This window comes from Phoenix dactylifera, chromosome 18 (assembly GCF_009389715.1).
Source record: "Phoenix dactylifera cultivar Barhee BC4 chromosome 18, palm_55x_up_171113_PBpolish2nd_filt_p, whole genome shotgun sequence".
Taxonomy (NCBI): Eukaryota; Viridiplantae; Streptophyta; class Magnoliopsida; order Arecales; family Arecaceae; genus Phoenix; species Phoenix dactylifera.
In genome coordinates, this window is record NC_052409.1 from 3,980,373 (window position 1) to 3,997,888 (window position 17,516).

The window sequence follows — 17,516 nt, forward strand, 5'->3', positions numbered from 1 at the left end:
TGCTTACGTGGCAACGATATAGGCATTCTCCTGCTCGAACTTCTGTCCTTTGATAGGGAGGTTATACTGTAACGCTAAAGTTGTCCCACATGAGACTCCCTAGTCCCTAGGCATGGCCGCATGGGACATGAAAGAAAGTTTAAGTTAAAATGGATCCAATCATCTGGTTGGGGAGTCCCATTCAGAAAAGTGCCGTACCCTCTGGCCACATCTCATTTCAGACCTTTCTCCTCCCCATTTGCTATTTTTAATTGGAAGAAACAAATCAACAATGTTCCTTTGCATGAGTGAGACATATAAATATAAAAGAAGAGGACATAATGAGTTTTTTTTTTCTTTTGAAGCATGGATGAGAGGCTAGAATTCAACTAAAAATTTTATAGGATTGCTTAATTGGGTCGTTTATTTAAATATGCCTCTGCACCAAACAATACCATTTAACTCAAATTTTGCGAAAAGAAAAAAAAATCCAAAAACTAGTGCCGATCAATTTTGAATAAATTTTTAGAAAATACAAGCTAGATGAGCCAATATGTTGAATTTTTATAGAATTTTTAGCCTGATACTACCAAAACATCCAAATAGGCTCGGAATATTTTTTTTTCCCCTTTCTTCTTCCGAGGGAAGCTACCAAATGGTACTTGATGGAGGGTGACCACGAAGGTTATCATAGGGAATGAAGGGCCTGACCATCCAATGGTACGTACTTGTCTATAACATTAAAACCCCAAGCAAGCTCAAAATAAATTGGATGGGCCACAGGACCCTTAGATCAATCATAACCCTCTCTTTTAATTAGGCAACAGCTAGAAAACATTGTAATATATTGCGTGCATCGTGTCTCTAGTTCATATGATGCTTTGGTTTCATCTAACATCCATTCCAAAAAATATTTTTTTCGATCATTATTTGGATCACAAGAGTCTTTTTTTTTTCTTCTAATTTCCTCGTTAACAATGATATTTTCGATTGAAGCCTCTCTAACAGTGATTAGTAGTTTAGCGTGGTATATTAAAATGCTCTGTCCACCTTAGTTCAGCACTAATGGACGTTTTAATGATTGAAGATATGCCGCTGAGCTGATCAAACATACTGCCAAAATCGCTACATAAATATATATTAGGAATTTGGACACAGTCATGTTTGATGTCCTCAATGGGACATATCAACTACCTTGTGTTCCCTTCACCACTAATAGAGCCAAGACAAAATTGGAACAAAACAAATGAGTTTTCTTCAGTTAGTTTGGTAGGAGGGCTGAGTCCAAAGGCATAATCGTTGCAGTTGTTAATATTTTTAATATTTTTTTTTAAAAAAAACATTCCTAGGGTCAAAGCATGTTGTAGGAAGTAGTGTATGGCACGTAAATTTCAAGTATATGGGCCAATCAATTGCAAAAGACTTGCAAAACAACATCATTGGTGGGTAAAGAGGAACTTAGAACATGTATTTTTCTCTTATAATTAGATTGAATAACCAATATTGCAAAGGTTGACGGAGTTTGGTATTCATCTTCAACTATAATTGACATCATTTTTAATAAATTAAATAATTACTGTCATTTTAATCAGGCCTAATGTTAAGGTGGGTACAATGTGACAACTGTGAAATACCAATGCTCCTCTGTTTTTGAAAGTTCTCCTTTAAAGTCAAGAAGACAAATGGGCAGCATCACATTTTTATATATACTCAATCGGGACCAAGCTTATTGAACATTTAGACATTGTTTTTATTCCCAATTGGATCTGCAAAACTTATGTTTCTAGTGCGCATGGATAGAAATATGTATCTTGATCAATAGAAAGGCTGAGTCCAACATGCATCAGATCATTTGATGGTCCCATGCGGCAGCATGGACCTTGAATCCATGCTGAGATACGCATGAACACAGTTTTTGATGTTCTAATCATATGTATCACAAATGATCCATGTTCGACGCACATCGCAACTCAACTGAGATGCACGTGAACACAGTTTTTCATATTCTAACCATATGTATCACAAATGATCCTTGTTCGACGCACATTGCATCTCAACTAAGATGCGCATCAACACAATTTTTGATGTTCTAATCATATGTATCACAAATGATCCATGTTCGACGCACATCGCATCTCAACTAAAATTTAAGGATCCGTGCTAAATCAAAGCATCAAACTCTCCCATCCTCGTCGGAATCAACCTCGACACAACTTTTTTGTTTTCCTTGCCAAGTCCATGTAACATTTTCGACTGTAGAACATCCTCCATGGTGTGCTAATTAAGCAGAGCTGATTGAAACTGTTAAGTGCTTGCCATTCCATGTTCGCGTCCAACCAATCAGCACCGGACAAACGAGCCCGCATATTCGTCCGTCCACTACCAGCAGTATTTCCGACATGTTGGGCATCACTTTTTTCACGAGGAAAAAGAGATTGGTTGATTTCGTGACATACTACGTGCTTCTGTTGAATTCATCATTTATTTCTTTTTTAAAGTTTTACAGTATTTTATAAAAAAAATTTGTAATTTTCAACCGATGAAAATTAAAGTTTCTGATATGCCATATAATTTATTTTTCATAAAATATAAAAAAAATTATGTTACCATATATAATTGTTTTTTTTTAAAAAAAAATAATCCAATATGAGGTATTTCTCTTTTTCAGTTGACCATAATTTTCTAGCTCTCTGCTTTGCGAATCAGACGAGCCCTGATAGCACGCACGTAGGAGAGCTAGGGTGGCATCATATGAAAGCATGGGAGATTGCAAGAGAGGTGGGGCTAGATTTGTCATCAGAAGTTTTGATTCTAGCTTGATTACTATCGGAACTTGGAAGATGTTGTCTTCATGACACTTCCGTGCTTGAGGTGGAGTTGAGAGCAGCTTGAGAGAGTATCTCTCATGCTCGTCTCGTTCTTGGAGTCGACCAGATTTAGCTCGAAGGGGATTCGACGACAGATATCCATTAGATTCAGGGTCGATTGTGAACATCCCTTATTGCACGATATAGATGGTCATTTGCACGACTGTCTGGATGCTCAGATCACTCACGTATACCAAGAAGCGAACAGAACGGTTGATTGGATAACATTTTTCATCGCACAACCCTCCAATGCTCTCTTTTGAAATAGTCTTGAGTCTTCTCCTCTCCTTATTTTCTTTTTTTTTCTTTCTAATTTTGTTGGATGTAAGTTGTAACGGTGTTAGAATAGTGTGATGCTATCCGTTTTATAAAAGTAAAATAATAATAAAAAAAAGCATGGGAGAGTGCGCGTGGTGAGTTAGCAGGCTGTCATGGTGGGGCCGTGGAGGACTCAAGCCGGGCGTTCGTGTCCTTCACGTGTTATGAAATTAAAATTCGGTGATTTCTATCTTCTCTACTGCCTCTCGCTTTGTCTGTCCACATAGAGAAGCTGTAGCTAAAGAGCAATACTATGACAATAAACTAGTTAGAAATTTAGATTTTTCTTAAGCATTAAAAACTTCTAGATAAGGAGTTCACTAGCGCATGATTTCTCATCATATTATTTGCCAAAATAGATCAATTAACACATGAATTTAAAACAACTAATTAGTGTCCTAGAGCTGCTTTTTAAAACACCAACACTTGATATCATATTAAAGTTGGATTACTGATATAGATAAAAGACTTGCATATATTTGAAAGAAAAAAAAAAAAACTTGGAGGAATGATTTCATTTTGACAGACATTATTCTCCTATCAAACGAACACTTCAGGACTTTGCAATAGGAGGTGATTTTATTAGCCAAGTGCTGGAATGTTGTGCTACATTGTAGTAACCGGCTGCTCTTAGTCAGATAATAAGATTAGACATGCAGGAGACGGGCCAGTGGTTTAACCTCAAGCTTTGGTGCTGCTATGTGGGCTTTTCCTTACAAGCATTAGAATTCTTCTTTCTGTTTTTGTTAATGAACCAACATTAATGACTAGAATGCACCAAATCACATAACAATTAACAGTATTTTCCAGGAATAAAACCTTTATTTGATAGAGATTCTCTATTCCTAATTACGTCCCGGTGTCACGCAATGTACAAATATCAGAAATGGGGGGAAAAAATCCTGCTGATCCATTTGTCATACAAGAATGATCAATAGATCAGTTCTGGAAAAAATTGGAATTGCTGCTGCAAGATACTACTTGTAAGAAAATATAAAATATATAAATAAATTTACCTCATCCTATCAACTTAAGCTTTTAGGACAAGTGGTGATTACAACTTGGTATCAGAGCAGAGGTCCTGAGTTCGAACCCTGTCTCTGCACTCTTTAACCCCATTATTAAAAATTTCACATGTTGGGCTCGCCCGTTAAAGAAAAGTCCGGCCCACATGTGAGGAGGAGTGTAAGAAAATATAAAATATATAAATAAATTTACCTCATTCTATCAGCTTATACTTTTAGGACAAGTGGTGATTTCAACACTATTGAAGTCACCAATATGAATGAAATCTTTTGGAGCAGTGCCTGCAGTAGGTCGACTGCTGCAGAGATGGGAGTTGGTCTGAAGCAGAGCTTTAAATTTTTGGCTTCTTTTGGTGCATCTGAAATTTGAGGTGAATTGGTTTCATAGCAACGAAAGACACGGCTGATCGCCTGGCCGAACTCTTGCTGATGTCCACTTTTTTGTTCTTCTTCGCAGTCATAAGAGATAAAAATGTTACAGTTGCTGGTCCCCAGGATTCTTGCTTCGAAGAAGTATAGTACTCAGCTGAAATTCACATTTTAAAGGACTCTGAACATGCTGTCTTCGACTGGTTGTCTGCTTTTGGTTCTATTCCTCAATTGCCTTGAAAAAAGAGAATGCAATCTGGTTAGATGTTCTGACTTTTGTAAAGAAAGGATCTTATAATACTCTGACTGTGTTCAGCTCCTCCTAAGAGCTGATCACAAAGTCCTTAATGTACATTATTCCTCTTTTTACATTTTAATAAAATTGGACAGCTCCTTGCCTCCCTTGTCATCAATATATATATATATAAGAACTGTCAGGGAGTGTTGGCGTGGTCCCTCAATCATATGAGACCCACACTATTAGAAAGTTAAAAGAAAAGGTAAGATAATGTGGCAGTGTTTTTATTTTTCAAAACAGCTTGGCCTGATAGTATAGTAACTATGAAACCGAGTAATGTAGATTGCGGAAAACAGAAACGAAAATAGGAAGTAAATAGAGAAGAAGAGAGAGAAAATATGCTATTTTGTCGGATGGTTGATTTTATCTAAGATTAAATCTTATTGATGTTTGTGCAGCCTCTAATTAAACTAGAGAGGTTCTATTGTAATTCCACTATTCTAAATAGTAGAAGTTTTTTGTTGGACTAGATTCTATAGTTTTTTCCTTCACATTAAAAGATTTTCCACGTTAAAAAAATTGTGTTGCCTCTTGTGTGTAGATTGCTTGTTAATTGTTTGAGTAGATTGTAGAGATTATTGTTGCTTGGTGAGTGTTATTTCATTTAATTACACAAAGAAGAAAAAAAAGTTGGCATCATTATTATTTCTTGATTGTGTAAGTTCAAGGTACCTCCTAACTAGATGCATGAGACTAATCAGTGCCGGCCCGAGGCCTAGGCGATCGAGGCGGTCGCCTAGGGCCTCGGACCAAAGGAAGGCCTCCGCCTCCGGCCTCCGCCCAGCGAGCTCCTCCTCCAGGCTCCAGCGACCAGCGGGCAGCGACAGCGAGCCAGCGACCAGCGGGCAGCGAGCCAGCGACCAACGGTCCTCCGCAACCGGCATCCAGGCCAACGGCAACAAGCCCTAGCGTAGCCAACTAGCCCAAGCCCTAGCGTAGCCAACTAGGTAGCCCGTCTTCTCCATCCAACCATCCGCCTGGCACGCCACCGTCTTCTTGCTTCTTAAATCTCAAATAACCAAAGTGGACGGCGTCTTCTTCTTCATCCTTGAGTTCTTAAATCCCTAATCCTCAAGTCACTCAACAGTTCTTCCTCTTCCTTCCCGGCTTCCCGTTCCTCGAATCTCGATAAATCGGTTCTTGAGACTTGACGCCGGCGTCTCTTCTCCAGGTCTCCTTCTCGTTCTCGGCCCTCCACGGCTCCGCAGTCCAGCTCCGCCCCTGTTTCCGTTCCGCGGCTCCGCCCCTGTTTCAGGTGAGTTCTCCTTCTCCTTCTGGCTTCTCCAGCAGTCCAGCTCCGCCCCTGTTTCCGTTCCGCGGCTCCGCCCCTGTTTTCCGTTTTCCCCTTTGTTTCCGCGGCTCCGCCCCTGGGTGTCTGGCAGTCTGGGTCTGGCCGTCTGGGGAGTGGGGAACGGGGGATTTATTTTTTGGGCAGAATGTGCCGGCTGCCGGAACTGTGCCGGCAGCCGGCAGCCCGGCACCCATTTCCACTTTACTATTTATATTTCAATGCTATCAAAATTTTTATTGTCGGATTCTTGAAAATAAATTTTATGTCTATTCTTAAAAATTGATAATAGTTTTTCATGTCTAGGGTCTCCATTAAAATTGAGTTCGGCACCGCTTGTTGGGATTTGAGTTCAGAGTTCGTCGTCGAGTCCGGCACCGCTTGTTGGGACTGGAGTTCGTCGTCGAGTCCGGCACCCCTTCTATTGGCATTTCGGGTTTTATCATTTTCAACTCTATTCTATTTTGATTTGTTTGTAGTGATTGTCTTAATTGTTTGGTTTGATAATATTATTTTTGGATTCAAATGTCTAATAGAAAATTTGAATGTGGGTATGAAAAACTCAAAAAGAAAAGAAAAATCGAAAAACTCATTCAATCTCAAAAAGGTGCTTTAGATAGATTTATTGTCACAAATAAACAAAACACTACATCAAGTTCAACTCAAAACGAAATAGAGTTAGAAGATGATATAAAAAGAACGGAACAAATTGAGATTGACAACCAAACAATATCTAGTGAAGAACACAATAAGAAATTAGATGAAGATAGGATAAATAAGGATAGTGTAGAATTTAATGAAACTAGTTCTATTTCTATAAATATATATGATCCTGGTCAATGAAAAAATATTGATACAAAGTTGAGAGATCTATTAGTAGAAAGAGGTCCAATTAGAGATTATGATCTTCATTTTTCTAGGGATGAAAATAATAGACACTTTTCTACTATACATTATATTCGTAAGTTACCTAATGGCGAAAAATATGATAGAAGATGGTTAGTGTATTCAAAGGATTTGGATAGGGTATATTGTTTTTGTTGTAAATTATTTGATTCAAAGTCTAGCACGAGTCAATTAGTCAATGAAGGAAGTAGGGATTGGAAAAATCTAGGTATCAAGCTTAAAAGTCATGAAACAACTAATGAGCATATCATTAGCATGAATAGGTGGATTGATATAGAAGTGAGATTGATAAAAAATAAGACAATTGATAAAAGTCTCCAAGAACAAATAAACCAAGAGAAGGATCATTGGAAAAAAGTTTTATTGAGAATTATTGCTGTTGTAAAAAATCTTGCAAAAAATAATTTAGCATTTCGAGGAAAGAATGAAAAGATCTATCAAAGCAATAACGGAAATTTTCTAAGTTTTATTGAAACGATTGCAGAATTTGATCCAGTAATGCAAGAACATGTTCGACGCATTCAACATGGTGAAATTCACAATCATTATTTAGGTCATAATATTCAAAATGAATTGATTCAAATATTAGCGTCTGAAATTAAAGCTATAATAATTAAAAAGATTAAAGAAGCAAAATACTTTTCTGTAATACTTGATTGCACTCCTGATGCAAGCCATCAGGAACAAATGACCCTAGTTTTAAGATGTGTAGATACTTCAACAAGTCCAGTAAAAGTAGAAGAATATTTTTTAGAATTTTTAGAAGTAGATGATACCTCTGGAAAGGGCCTTTTTAATGAACTTATAAATATAATAGAAAAAAACATAAACTTGAGGTTAATGATATAAGAGGACAAGGGTATGACAATGGATCTAATATGAAAGAAAAACATCAAGGTGTACAAAAAAGATTATTAGATATAAATCCTAGAGCATTTTACACACCATGTGGATGTCATAACTTGAATTTAGTATTATGTGATACTGCTAACTCATGTCCTAAGGCTATATCTTTTTTTGGAGTAATACAACGAATTTATACCTTATTTTCTTCTTCTACAAAACGATGGAAAATTTTACAAGATAATGTATCTACATTAACTCTTAAACCTTTATCACAAACAAGTTGGGAAAGTCGTATTGAAAGTGTCAAAGCAATTAAACATCAAGCTCCTAAAATAAGAGATGCCTTAATTCAATTAGCGGAAACTAGTGAAGATCCTAAAATAAAGAGTGAAGCCATATGTTTAGCTACATATGAGATTGAAAATTTTGAATTCTTATTAGGCATGAATATTTGGTACGATATATTGTTTGCTGTTAACTCAGTTAGTAAGAATTTACAATCTGAAGACATGCATATTGATGTTGCTATAGATCAATTAAAAGGTCTTCTTTCTTATTTAAAAAGTTATAGAGAAAATGGATTTATGAATGCTTTGAATTCATCTAAAGAAATTGCAAATGAAATGGAAATAGAACCTACATTTCGTGAAAAACGTGTGATCCGTAGAAAAAAACAATTTGATGAAAATACTGATGATGAGACAATAAGATCAGCTGAAGAATCTTTTAGAATTGATTACTTTTTATATGTAGTAGATCAAGCTATTTCTTCAATTCAAAGTAGGTTTGAACAATTCACCATATATGAAGATTTTTTTGGTTTTTTGTTTAATTTTAGAAAGTTAAAATCTTTGAATGAAGAGAATTTGAAAAGGTGTTGTCTTAATCTTGAAAACTATTTAAAGCATGGTGAATATTCTGATATTGATGGTCTTGATCTATTTTCAGAGTTAAACGTTTTAAAAGAAATTTTACAAATAGAAACTTGTACCCCTATTGATACTTTAAGTTTTATTAAAAAAACAGATTCTTTTCCAAATGCATGCATTGCTTACAGAATATTGTTAACAATACCTGTAACAGTTGCTTCTGCTGAAAGAAGTTTTTCAAAATTAAAGTTGATAAAATCTTATTTGCGGTCAACTATGTCACAAGAAAGATTAAATGGATTAGCTATATTATCGATTGAAAATAGTATTTTAATGAATCTTGAGTACAAAAGTTTGATTAGCAATTTTGCATCTCAAAAAGCTAGACGGATTATTTTTAAATAAATTTTTAAAATATTTTGCACTTATTAAAATTTATTATTATTATTATTATTATTTAAAAAAAAGGCCTCTCTTAGAAAGTTCGCCTTAGGCCCCCAAATGCATTGAGCCGCCAGCATGACCCCCTGCTAATGATCCATTCATTAGCTATGGTTCTTATGAAAAATATTGGTGACGGTTCTATTAAAGAAAGATCTACAGCTCCTCTCTTCCTGTAAAGTGTAAACTGCCGAACCTGATCTGAAAAAGATAATGGTTAGGGTTGCTTGGGTCACTTAGGGTGTCAAATTGCTCAAGGATTGCACACAGAACTAGCATTGACAATGTGCAGGGTGCATCAGTGTTTACAAACAGATTAATTGCTGATAATAAATATTGAGGCAGTGAAGTTGGACGAGAAGTTAAGGTCTTTGAGGAAGTCTTTTCCTAGTGAGACTTTGAAAAGTTGTAAAGCAGGAATGCAGAACCTATAAGGGCTCGATTCGTTCGCGGAAAGCATTTTTTCTCATAGAAATATAATTTCTGTAAAATAGATTTCTGAAAAGAGAATGCCTCAGAAAGTACTTTCGGCATATTTGGTTGATCATGAAAAAGTGACAGATTTCCAAAATGCTTATGTTTGGTTGACATCCACTTTCTTGGAAAAGTTATGTGTAATTCCTATTATAACCTTAATAAAAATTAGGTCTTTAATGCTTTTGATCAAATAAGAATAGCTGAAAGATCTTTTTGAAAAAAAAATAAAAATGTATCGATTCTCGGGTCATGGAAAAGTAACTTTCCTATGATTCTCATGGGAATGATTTTTCCATAAAACATGGGAATCGTATTCCCACGAAAATACAACTTTTTTATCTTTCTCCTTTGAAAACTTCAACCAAACAAGCGGCATTTTTTTACTTTTCCATTGACCGCATTTTTTCTCCTTTTTTTCCGGGAAACCAAACAAGCTCTAAGGAAAAATTTTTCTAAACAGTGGCTGATGTCTTGTTGGCGATGGAGGAGTGGGTTTGCTGTGCGCAATGTGGGGTTTCACCCAATGCCTGCACTGCTGCGATGTTCTGCAATGTGCCCTTTGGCCTGCCTTGTCTAACGCCAATGTCAACCATTCATGGGCCAACCTCTCCGTTGCGTCCATACAAGCAATCATCTCATTAGTATCCAAGAGCATTCTTTACCATACCAGTATACCATGTATCTCTTCTTATTTGTTATTTTACTAGTTTCGAGATGGATGCATGATCAAATGATGAAGGCTTGTGGTGACATTTGATGCAGGGATAACACCTAAAAGACATTTGATGCAGGGCTTCAACGACTAAATTAAGGTCAGGCATGTTTGTAGTCTTCTTGAAAAGTATGGAATCTATTTAGTTTGTTGAACTCATCCTTGCTCTGCTTGATTATTGAAAGATGTAGCATTCATGCTGTATGAATGGCGAGTAAAAATTTAACATCTTCTTTGTCTATGAAAGAAAAATATAATGAACCTGTTTTTTTTTTTTTGGCAAAATGTTCTTCCATGCCTTGCTTGAGTGGTGGAGAAACAGAACAGTGATAAAGATTACAGACTGGGATTTCTAGATTTTGCCTAGCAACTATTTTTCAAATATTATCTCCGTCGACATAATGAGAAAAAAAAAATACAAAAAAGGGAAAAACTGGGTGTCAAATTTTGTGTGGTTATCTGCATTCACTGGAAGAAAGTGTCATGCTGCTCTCAGTAGAAACTGCTATTCTTTTTAGTTCCATGGGAGAAAAGTTTACCTACTTGTTTTCCTCTGGCTCACCGCATATAGAAGAGCATCCACGCATGTTGTATAAAACTCTTATGATCCTTTGTGCTTTAACCCACGTATGTTCTTTCGTCGTCTTTTTTTTTTTTTGTCACACTCTTCCGTTTAAGTTCTAACATCTTTGCCATACATCCTTTGGCCCATGCACATTCTTTCTTTGTCCTTTCTTTTTGTCATATTCTTCCATTTTAGTCCTTATCTTTGCCATGCTAAGGGTCTAAATCCATTCAATCACAATCCAATCACAAATACTACAATCAATACATAATCAAACCTAAATAGTTTCGTGCTGCAGTATCGTTTAGTTTACATAGACTATACAGATGGATGTATGGTTCGAGGATTGTAATAATCTTCGAGGTTCCTTTGGTTGTTCCAATTTTCTCTAGCAATTAGTGAGAGCCTGAGTGCAGCCCAAGAACCACACAATCATTCAGATTTGTCAGGCTTTCTATAACTGAAATGTAAGAGCTAAAACACATCAGGTATTGTTCAGCATGTGCTTTCTTTTTTTATATTAATGCAAATAGAAAAATTCAATGCAACAGCAAAATCAAAATTCTGGGGGAGATTTCACCAATTGCCTTACATAACTTATTTGATTTTGGTTTTGGAATTGGAAGTTACTTTTGTGCAAGAGCAAAATGGAATGGCAAAAAAGAACCTGAAGTAGATCAATCAATTTCAGTGAGGCACGTTATCACCTCCTTGTTCTCAGACTGTTTATTTTGTTTGCAGTTGTCATCGTTGACACGTGTCTTTGGACTGAAATTGTTACTTTGCTTAGGCTCAATAAATCAAAGAGACGAGAAATCTCTATATTGGAGGATATAAACTCACAAATTCGGACACAACGAGTTGCAGTGGGAAGAGAGTGCCCTGTTCCTACCCCCTTTCTCTCCCTCCCTCCCTCCCTTTACCGTTGTTCCCTGACCTTTTAAACCATTATATTCAACGGCAAAGACAAAACCAGAAATCACCATATCTTATACTGGAGTTTGGAACACGCAAATGCCAAAACCCGACATACTTCTACGGCCAGAAGCAGAGACTATAGAGGACACCCTCAAACAGAAAGAAAAGAGGATCGACAAGATAACAAGTGAAAAAATTACCAGCAATCCGAACACATGCAGCGGTAAGTTGATAAAACTGACGTTTTTCCTTGTTCATGCCGCCCCCTGGGCATTGACGAGGCCAGACATGTCGTCCCAACAAGTCAAATAGCTTGCCGGCGATGGTGTCGGCGCCTTCCATGCGGCGAGGCCATCTTCACCAGCAACGGGATCCAATCTCGTGCCGTTGTAGGGGGGCGAGCAGGGAGAGGAAGAGATGGAAGACAAAGTATTGATAACATTGTCGGAAGGGCTCCAAAGGTCTGCTTCTACAGTGCTGAATTCAGGCAGGAATATTGGTGGCAGGGGGAAGAGGCCGCTGCCATCAATGGAGTAAGCCAGCGGCAGCGGCGGCCGGAGTAGCACCTGGCGTAGAATTCCCGGGAAAATGCTGCTACGACCGTCCCCACCATCGAAGGGTGGTAGTGGCATTTGCTGCTGTTGCCGCTGATGTTGAGCTATACCGTTGTCATCCATTGAGGTCGATGTGTTGTGTGCGGTCTTGAGACGTTTGTTCTTGCGGCCGCCGCCGACCGGGACGTTGCGGAGGGTGCCGCCGTCGGTCCAGTACCTACGGCAAGCCCGGCAGAAGTGCCGCGGCTGCGACTTGCTGTAATTGTTGTAGTAGCAGAACTTGGTATTGGTGGACTCGCACCTCGGGCACCTCAGCGTCACCGTCTTCTGCCTTTCTGGTTTCGGAATCTCCAATCCTCCATTCTTCAATTAACACCGGAATTCAGAACAAGTAACTCGAAACATTTGATAACGAATGGAACATCAAAGCAATGGTTACCTGCGACAGGTCGAGGCTATCACCAGCGACCAACTTAGAGCTGAATCCCATAGTTATCAGTTGCTGAAGAGGAGGAGGAGGAGGAGGAGGCTGCCGAGCGGCCAGAGATTTTTGTGATGCGGCTAGGGAGTGAAATGAATGAGGAAAGAAGAAGAGGGGACGTTGGATTGGAATGGAGTCATCTTGTGGGCCGATCAGACGTGGAATGATTGCTATTTGCTCGCTTACTGCTGCCGCCGCCGCTGTTTTTGGTAAGATGAAGTTCTGCCAGATTGATAGAATCCGCCGATCATACAAGGGAATACTTTGCGGACCTCTACATCCATGCAGATATACAATACTGGATGTGGGGCAGAGAAAGGGCGCATTGCTCTGTCCTCAAGGCGATAGCGAAGGGAACAGAACGAGACGAAACACCCAAGTGGAACGCGTGCTTGTTAGATGTGGGACATCAACGAGGATATATACGGATAACAGGGGATGGTTGCCGTGGTGTTTATATCAAAGTATTCAGAGCGATTCTAGAAGAGTTGAAGCGCTACTACATTTTGGCCGCTGGGATTGGAGTCGGGATGGAATTAACAATGGGGAGGTTGAAGTGGGCCCGGGAAAGGGACAAGATTGGAAGGTGGGGTGGTGATGGGTGCGGCGGCCGGTGGAGGGCTGCGTGGGCGCCAGATAAGACGGACAGCGAGATGGGTCAGTCGGGTGCCGTTCGTGGGGTCCAGCGCCGATGGAAACCCACGGGAAAAAGGACGGAGCTGTCGATCCGGCGTCACCCCAGTCCACGAGCGGCAGCGGCTCTATAGAGCTTAATGTCACACATGTTTGGTGGTGGCTACGGCACTGCATGTGCCGAGCTTAGAGCTGCTTGAAAGAGCTTATTCTATACTTGATGAATATTGAGGATAGATCGCATTCTTCTCGAAAAAGATTCGGCTTTGATGATCGCATGGATCTGGAGTCGGAAACGTATCACGAAGAAGAGGCTGATGGTTCGTGATATCTGCAAATTTCTTGAGAAGTGGAGCTCCTACTAAACCACGTATGTATACAGAAAGGCAAACGGTATTGCCGACTGAATAGCCTCGTTTACGGCTCATTACTCGGATGGTTTTGTATGGGTGGACCACGCATCTTTGCCAGCAGACTTATGTAGTATTTTGTTTTCTGATTTCGTTGGCCGTATTCATATTCGTCGAATGCAAGCTGCCGTTGTACCAAAAAGAAAGAAAAAGAAACTCATGCTTGTACTAATGAAAGATGGGCCTCATTGTGCTTTCCAAGATGAGCAGACTAGTATGCATGTTGGAGGAAATGCTGCTCCCACCTTGTGGGTGGCATTCACATGCTGAGCATCCTTGAGCACACTAGTAGCTCATGTTATGTTGGCCATCAAAATCATCAGGCAAGCACTATATCAAAGTTGTATCAATCAGGCAATAGACAAACGGTGACAGGTCATATAGTGAGGCCTAGCTTATGAGGTAAGTAACTTTGCTATATTGTTTGTATACAATTGTTTGAATTGGAACCAAAAAAAATTGATGCAACATGATGGTGTTAAGCTGAGTTAGGTATCCCTAACTAGTTTATCCAAAAAAGAATAATGGTCTTAAGAATATTATGTATTGTATATATTGTACATTATATGTATGTAGCCTTAGTGGTAAGCTCGTGTCATGGTTATTGTAATCACCATGACTCTTTTCTATTATAATAATATTGATAGAGTGAGAGTTCTATACACCCCAAATCTCTTGGCTCAGTCCTAACCAACTGGATTTGTAGTTCATCTTAGGTAGCTGATACATTGATTTTAATTAGCAAGTTCACTAAAATCTTGATCATCCCCGCAGCAAGTATCTCAAGTAGATGGCAAACTGAATTTCACATTTTAATGGAACAAACTTGTACCCGTCAACTAATTATAGTTGGTTTGCTCTTCCTAGGAAGTCTTCTTCTTCCCTAGCCATCTCTTTTTTTTTTTGGTACAATGGCGGCTCATACCTTACGGATGTAGAAACAACTAACAAAATCCGAAAACAACAAAGCAGAAAATGAATCCGACACTATGTCACGCTTTCTCTAAACAAAACCTTCAGAGTGGTGAGTCGCATAGGAAGCAACTCAGTCACTCTTGATGCATCTTAAATGGTAACTAAAGAATAAAAATACGCGGTCAACATAATTATTATGTATAACCTACATGTTGTGAAGCAAAAAGCCAATTTCAGTACCGGAGATAATATGCTATTTATAGTGGCCTATTTCTACCATTTATACTATGATAACTAAAGCTTCATGCATCATAGGTCGGTCAAACACATAGGACAATAGCATGCATGGCCAGCGGATGCAGTTAGCAGACAAATTGTTTGACATACATCACACATGGTCATCCTTTTCTACATGTTTTTTTTTTTAACTGTAAGCTGAGGAAGTGAGATACTTCTCCCAATTAGTTCAAAACATGTACATTAAAATGGTAGGATAAAGAGTGCCCAAGACCCGGATCTTAGGGGCAAACCTAAATGATTATTATAACGAAACAATGAAGACAAGGAACTCCAAAGGAGAGTATGCCCAACAATCATCTTCTTGGAGCAAAGGTGCTCCAAAGACCATAGAATCCAAGAGTCTTATGAAGCACCGAGTAGAAGGAGCCATTCTTTTAGAGGAAGATTCTCCAATGCATGTCGTTGTCTTGACCAAACTACAATGTTATGTTTGGCCAAGTTAGGTTGTGATTTAACGTAACGCTGTTGGAACAAGATTCGGGACAAAATACGAGCTACAAGACGAATGCCATTTCCCCACCAGCATGCCATCATGTGGGCCCGGAATAATAACAAGTTGACTCTTTGAAAGGTGATGAGAAAATTATTCTGTACAAATTCTCTTGATTCCGTCCCATTTATGGGTCCAAGGAGCATTTTTCTAACGTCATGATGTCATTCGTCCTTACGGGCCAATTATGTGGTGGTTGATTCCATCTATTACTATTTTAACTTATATATTTTTAGATCATGTGGACCTAAGCAATGATATTAGTTGGATACGGGGGGCACAAGCGCAGGATGACTCATGACCAAACACCTTTGATTTTTTCCAACCTTACATAATTGTCTCTGGAATGATCAAGTCATTTATTAGGGCTACACCCAATCTGTCCTCAATTTATTATCTTATTCAAAACTGATGAGCTATGAACTACTCTTTTTTTGAGTGAAATTTTGGATCCTCTCTCGTGTGCAAGTGCTGAGGAGAGGGACCAATCAATAGATTGAAGTCCTGCTAGAAACGGTATACTTCAAGTTCTGCTCCATTCATGGTCCAGGCAATGCGATTCGCAGAAAAAGAAGAGAAGAAAGTGTGGTCAACGGAAAAGTAATGAGATGCCTCTTATTTGGTTGAAGTTTTTAAAGGAGAGAAATGAGAAAGTTATATTTTCATCACGTTTCATGAAAAAATCTTTTCCATAAGAAATATGGGAAAGTTACTTTCATGTGAGCCAGAAATCACTCCATTTTTATTTTTTTTTCAAAAAAGCCCATCAGCATTAAAGAAGCATTAAAGACCTAATTTTTATTAAGGGTATAATAAAAATTACATATAATTTTTTCAGAAAAATGGATGGTTAATCAAACATAAGCACTCTATAAATCTGTCACTTTTCCATTATCAACCAAACATGCCAAAAGTACTGTTTCAGGTATCCTCTTCCTACAAATCTACTTCCATATTCATAAGAGGAAGAATCCGTGAATCAAACAAGCCCTTGGAACAATCTTACCATGCTTCCCATTCCTCGGAACCAGGTTCGACTTTCCAGCAGCTCATAACATGGTCACCAGAGCAAGAATAAAGCTCCATGTGAGGCACCAATCCAAATGACTTAAATTAATGGAACCTTTTCACCCACTCTCCAACCAAATCATTACAAAATGATACAGGAGGAGATACACCATGCCAATGTGCCTCTACAAATACCTTGATTGTGATTTAATGAACTTCAGACAAGCAGTTCTGTGGTGCACACATTTTTATCGTCTTGCTAGTCCCTGGTGCAACACATCCTTTATTAGAAGATCCATAAACCAGACATATATAGCTCAAACCAGTACTGAATCATTCTTAGATCATATCAGATCATGATGAGCAAAACTAGCACCAGATTACAACCAAACCATCCCAAAACACCACCCAAACTGCGTGAATTGTGAGTTAAGTTGCGTCTTTTAATCTACATAGCTGTAATCTATGCCTGCTTGATAAGAATCTGATGCCAATTCGTCCCAGCACCAAAAATAGTGCCTGTCAAATCTCATCGCCACCTGGTTGGCATGCATTATTCTCTAATTTACCAAACTAAGGGCATGTTTACTTTGCAACTAGAATCAAAATTGAAATGAATTAAAATGGAGATCGGCGTGACCCTATTTCTCGACATGTTTGGTTCGTGACTAGATCGAAATCGGAATGGAATTTACATACTAGGAAAAAAAGTAGGAATTAGGTTTTGAAGGATTCGGGCATTTCCATTCTTCCTTAGAATCAGAATAGAAATAATACTCCCTCTAACCAAATAGTTGAAATAGAAGTCACTTATTTCCACTCAAGAGTCTAACTCTCTCCAATCAAA

The 17,516-nt window shown here is 38.5% G+C and overlaps 1 protein-coding gene across 1 annotated transcript; it reads right to left on the minus strand.

Moving 5' to 3' along the window:
- Window positions 1-11,922: 11,922 nt before the first annotated feature.
- LOC103699907 lies at window positions 11,923-13,331 on the minus strand. The gene is made up of 2 exons (XM_008781903.4): window positions 12,872-13,331; window positions 11,923-12,795 (listed from the first exon to the last, which is right to left on the minus strand). Exons 1-2 carry the CDS (start codon window positions 12,920-12,922, stop codon window positions 12,133-12,135), a joined length of 714 nt encoding a protein of 237 aa, XP_008780125.2. The 5' UTR covers window positions 12,923-13,331; the 3' UTR covers window positions 11,923-12,132.
- Window positions 13,332-17,516: the final 4,185 nt, after the last annotated feature.

Excerpts from the sequence above, each read along its gene's own strand:
- LOC103699907 (XM_008781903.4), bottom strand. The coding sequence starts at position 12,922 with ATGGGATTCAGCTCTAAGTTGGTCGCTGGTGATAGCCTCGACCTGTCG. Across the intron at positions 12,796-12,871 it reads ATAGCCTCGACCTGTCGCAG|AATGGAGGATTGGAGATTCC; the intron begins GTAACCATTGCT and ends TGTTAATTGAAG.